The 5,856-nt window shown below is 37.4% G+C and overlaps 1 protein-coding gene across 1 annotated transcript in view; it reads left to right on the top strand.

Annotated features, from left to right (window-relative positions):
* The window catches only part of DUSP10 (dual specificity phosphatase 10), a 31,777-nt gene that overhangs the window by 794 nt on the left and 25,127 nt on the right, over window positions 1-5,856 (top strand). The window contains exon 2 of the mRNA XM_015831920.1: window positions 951-1,791. Coding sequence (XP_015687406.1) covers window positions 993-1,791 — 799 coding nt within the window. The 5' untranslated portion in view covers window positions 951-992. The remainder of the gene's footprint in view (window positions 1-950; window positions 1,792-5,856) is intronic.

Raw genomic sequence — 5,856 nt, 5'->3', positions numbered from 1 at the left:
AAAAAAAATCATCTTTCGTTTCAATATTTGTTTTCATTGCTAGACAGTATATTGGTGCATCCTCTCTGCTTCCTTGGCAATTTTGAAAATGTCTTCTTAAAAAAAAGTTGCAACATTTCTTCCATGCTCAGATTTATTTTTCCTGTTTTCTTGAGATGTTATAATAGCTTTTGACTATTTCATTTATGGATTGTGTAGAAGAAAGCCTGGGATCTTTTGTGTAATCTTTCTTTCCTTTTAGAGCAACTTTGTAGGAGTTGTCTGCTACCTGCTCCACAGACACTGTGGTAGGTTGTCTACCACAGTAAGATGTGTTAGGTTAATTCGTTTGCCAAACTTCTATTTTTTTGCTCTTTAATATGGCTGTGTAGATTACCCAATCAAAATAACAGATGATAAATTTGAAGCAAAAAAAAAAGATTGATTTTTCATCTTTTTCTAATGAATGAGAGAGCAAGAAGTGATCATGGCTGGATTACTTTCAAGCAAAAAGTAACCTATTCAGTAACTTCATTGGTATCTGAATCTTACTATTTATTCTCAGACACATGCATTCATAATATTACCCTTAAAGTTTAAATGTGAGATAAAGGGGATATTCTGTAGCAAATGCCACCATTGTGCCCACATGAAAGTAGTACACATAAAATCTTAAGTTTGCAAAGAATTATATTCTGTCACTTCTGCAGTTCCATAAAGGATTGGGCTGAAGGATTTTCTGATTCATTTACACTCTTGCTTCTAACTTAGCTAAACAGTAACTCATCTTTAGTTTTCCACTATTTCTTTGCTAATTGATTGCAGTTGCTAATGGTTTTCTTTACTTTTACCAATTCCAAACAGCTCTTGGAATGATCATTGTTAAAGGAGGTTCCCACACAAGTCTAAGAACGAACGCTTGTCCATCACAGTATAACTTACCTTTTCTCCTTTTCTTTTGTTTTTAACAGAGAGCGCTTGAGTTCCTTTGGCTTCCCATTCTCAGCCTCCTCATGCCTCCTTCTCCACTAGACGACAGGGTTGTAGTGGCACTCTCCAGGCCTGTAAGACCTCAGGATCTCAATCTTTGCTTAGATTCCAGCTACCTTGACTCTGCTTCCTCTGCCAGTGAAAGCCCTGTGAGTCTCCTCAGCACGGCTGTTGTGTCCATCAAGGCTGCTAATCTGACGTATATGCCCTCATCCAACGGCTCTGCCCGCTCCTTGAGTTGTGGATGCAGCAGTGCCAGTTGCTGCACTGTGGCAACATACGACAAGGACAATCAGGCCCAAACCCAAGCCAGCAGCAGCAGCATCTCTGCCAGCATAGGAACCTTGACTACTTGCTCAGCAAACCAAATGGTCAACAACAATGAGAACATTAGCCCTTTGAGTCCATCAGGTGGTGTGGGGAGTCCAGTCTCAGGTCCAACAAAGCAACTGGCAAGCATCAAAATCATCCATCCCAATGACCTGGCAAAAAAGATGACCAAATGCAACAAAAGCCACCAAGGCCCAGTCATCATTGATTGCCGGCCTTTCATGGAGTACAACAAAAGCCACATCCAAGGGGCTGTTCATATCAATTGCTCTGATAAGATCAGTAGGAGAAGGCTTCAGCAGGGCAAGATCACTGTCTTGGACTTGATCTCTTGCAGAGAAGGCAAGGACTCCTTTAAAAGAATCTTTTCCAAAGAAATAGTTGTTTATGATGAAAATACTAACGAGCCAAGCAGAGTCATGCCTTCACAGCCATTGCACATAGTGCTAGAGTCTCTCAAGAGGGAAGGCAAGGAACCGCTGGTTCTCAAAGGTATTTATAACTGCTATTCTGCTTTTTTCCCCCTCCTCTGGATCCAATTGAACTTGGGCAAGATCTGAGCCAAGTTAAATTTGACTGGGTTACCCATTCCTACACACATGTACTGTTGCTTACTTTCTTTTGAACAGAGTGGTGTTTAGAGGAGGTCACACCAATTCAGAAATCTTCTAGAGTTTCTGTGTTTCATGGGAGAGGGAAAAGTACAAACCATATAAAACTACTATTTAATAATAGTTTTCTGTGGTACTGTTAATAGAAAGGATCCCCAGCAGGATTCCATCTAAAGATCTCAAAGCACAGCTGTTTCATCATTTCTGGAGCTCCCAGTTGTTGGGAAGAGGAACTGTTGCACATGGCAGGGACAAAAGAGGAAGTTCAGGCCACTCATACTTCCTTTGGGGGTAATTTTTCCTCTTGGCTTCTGAAAGGCTCATAGCATGTTAGTGATCTAAAAGAGTTTATTTTTTTAAAACTCTAAAGTACTTTATTAAACCAGCGATTTAATGGCTTGGCATTCAAAATACATATAAAGATACATACCCTAAGCTCCCTTACAGTTTAGTGATGTATACATGCCTCAAAATGATTTGAAATAAATACTTCAGACCTGAAATAACTGCAGATCCTCTCCTGCTATTCATTAAAGTAGCCCAATTTTTTTTAGGCTTCTGTGAAACCTGAACAACAACAACAAAATGCTGCTGCTTTAAGAGTTGCATTAATCAGTTGGTTTCTTAAAATATTGGCACTTTTTCTCAGATTTGGGCAGAGGCCTGAAATTTTTTTAATAAATAGAGAGATGTTGTACTTATTTGATATCTGCACACACTGTATGTGTGTGTTTGTGCACATACATATGCACATACACATAGGCTTGGTTATTGACTCAGTCATATAATAGAAAATACCTGGTAATTAGTTACTTCCATGCTTATTAACTAAAATCATAATTTTAAAAAATATTCTGTTGCTTGTTTTTATAACATATGGTAGCACAAATGCTAACTTGGGCTGTATTGGAGTATTGTACTTTATAATCATCATGTCCTTTTTGTCATAAGCAATCGGAGTAGTTTCTAGGCAAAAATAAAACTACAAAATATAAATCCATCCCAAACAATATTAAAATTGTGTGGTTTCGTGTCTGGTTCCTTCAGTAATTTATTCACAATATTTATAACTCACAACATGATAGAGAAGGAGGAAATGTTCTTAAGGAAACCTTTGCAAAATATACACATCATTCATGTTTTGAAATCTGATTTCAAGAAGCTGGACTTGGGAGTAATAAGTACTTCAAAAGCCTGTCTCTTGGGCTTCCATTCTACATGATTTTATTGGCAGGAGTGCACAATAGAATCTTCAAAGCATATAGGAATCAATGAATTACTTCTTATAGGCTGATCTGGACTAGATAGGTCTAAGCCCGTGGTGGCGAACCTATGGCACGCGTGCTACAGGTGGCACGCAGAGCCCTCTCTGTGGGCATGCGCGCCATTGCCCCAGTCCTAGGCCTTCAGCTGGGTTTTATAAAACCTTTTCGCTTTAGGCCTCCACCGCCGTGTGCAAAAAAAAAAGGTTTAATCAACAATCAATTTCAACTTCTCGCGGGGAAAAAAAAGATCTCGCAAAGTTGGAATTGATTGAACTTTTTAGTCCCACCCAGTCTGCCGTTATCACCGAAGCCACACCCATCCAATGGGCCACGCCCACTCGGCACCCGATGATACATAAGTGGGTTTTGGGTTGCAGTTTGGGCACTCGGTCTCTAAAAGGTTCGCCATCACTGGTCTAAACTGAGCAGTTTTGAAATCAAACTGCAGTTTATTAGAATATTGTCATGGTTATTGTAAATGTATTCACTTGAAAAATATTGCTTTTAATGAGGCAGGCTCTTTCATAAGTTGCATTCAGACCACACCAGTTATAATGAAGTCACTTTAAAATTAATGGGATTTACAATCCCCAAACAAATCAGAATTGTGAAATTGTGAAATTCAGCATTTCTAATGAAACGAATAGCAGTAAACTTTCAAATAACTTAAGCAGCTTTGAAGCAGGAGATTAAAGTAGAAGTTGCTTTTTGCATTATAGTGCATCTTCCAAAGCCCAAAAGAAAGCAAGCAAACAAACTATGTTGTTTATTAATATAAAAAAGAGAAGTAATTGTTAACTGAAGTTTCATAATTCACTGATGAGGAATGGCATGCTCTAAGTATACAAGGTTTAGTCAAAAGTTCTACTCATTTTAGAATATTTTCAAGAACAAAACAAACTTAGAAAAAGTAGAGAAAAGCTATTTGGCTAAAGAAAATATTAGATGTGCAATTGTGAGAATTTTGCAATTAAACTTCAGAGTAAACTGTCCTTTTGACTGAAAGACATTTTTTTTAAATATAAGAAAGTGTGTGTTTTAATATGTATGATATAACTCTGGGGAATTGAGATTGCAAATTCTATGGGAATTTGATTTCCTTGAGAATCTGTGTAGATAAGGGGGTAATTTGAATTATCATCCTGGAAGGTTAGAGAAAGGTTTGATGGCGATGAATGAATTTACGTAAGACTTCTTCAGTAGCAGTTGCATATATCATCTACCAATAAGTCCCACTGAATGGATGGGCAATGATTTGTAAATAGATATTTTGAGTTTTACTGCTGTTTTGTTTTCTAATGATAGCAACTGAACTTACCAAACCTAGGTTCAGTTCCTCTGCTTCTGACCTCAAGATTTTCAATACTGTCTGCCAGGGTTCTGATGAGGCAGACATCTTCTAAAACATATTGTTTTGGAATTTTGTTTAGTAAAACAGTTGTATTCCAATGGTAGAAAACTTTTTCAGTTACTACAAGTAAAACCCAAGGATGAGATATTCTGCTAATAGATCTTGCACATTTTTCATGAGTTTACTATATGGAAAACTATACAACAGGAATATTGGTTCTTTCACCATTTTTAAGTGTGTGACTCTTAATTATACCTTTACCAATAAGGGCAGCATATTGGTCATATGCATTTAAATCTCCTATGATTTCCCTTTCATTTTTTGTACCTTCAGAATTGGTTCTAGGATGAGACCTTCAGGAAAACATCCTATTGGCTAAGCCCCGTGCACCTTAGCCAGTGGAACGTTATGCTTGTCCCTTTGTAAATAGAGCACTCCTTTGTAAAAAATCATTCAGTTATAATATCTTTGGGAACTATGGCTGCTATTTTACAAACAATTGTATTCTAAGATTTCCACTGGTGTCAGTGGATCATCATTTTGTAGATGAAAACACCTTAATATACCTGTAGTACTGTGTTTTGATGCCAAAGATTACTCTATTTCTAAGTGTGCTTGGGACCTTTAGAATAATACATGTGCCTAGGATTTTTTTTTCAGTTTAGGAAATGAGTTGAAATTATTTTTAGGCAAAAAACAAACAATCCCCCCCCCCCCGAAATCATTCCTGGTAAGCTTCAGGAATTGTTAATGAGGAAAATTGGATTTGATGTTAAAAAACATCAAATTCAATTTTCTGTTACAAACCTGCAGAGATGTACAAGCAGAGCTCACTCTGTTTTCTGTCTTTCCATTGTACAGGAATTATTTGCTAGCTTGACTTCTGAAATGGGAGGTATCTACTAATTATAAAAGGCTTAATAGAAAATACAATTTTAAAAAGTGGCATTTACTGTACTGTGACTTGTAGATTCAAATTGGGATGGACTTTCTTGTCAATTGGAAGGAAGCTAGCTAGTCTTTGACACATCTTCAAACATTAATTCATCTTAAAATGGCCAAGGCAAGGATTGGTAATTTTTTAATTTATTTATTTATTTATTTATTTAATTTAATTTATATGCCGCCCTGCTCCCTGCGGGACTCAGGGCGGCGCACAACATATTTAAAACCAAAGCATATATACAATCCCCCCCTATAAAACCGAATTAAACCAAATTTTAAAGTTGTGTCTTCCAAATTCCTAAAAATGAACCCAGTATAAAATCCTCCCTAGGTCAGGTCCGCTTGCTGAAAGAGCCATGTCTTGAGGGCGCGACGGAAGGTAAGG

The sequence above is a fragment of the Protobothrops mucrosquamatus genome, unplaced genomic scaffold (genome assembly GCF_001527695.2).
Source record: "Protobothrops mucrosquamatus isolate PMUCROS unplaced genomic scaffold, P.Mucros_1.0 scaffold_289, whole genome shotgun sequence".
NCBI lineage: Eukaryota > Metazoa > Chordata > Lepidosauria > Squamata > Viperidae > Protobothrops > Protobothrops mucrosquamatus.
This window is presented reverse-complemented; position numbering and strand designations above follow the sequence as displayed.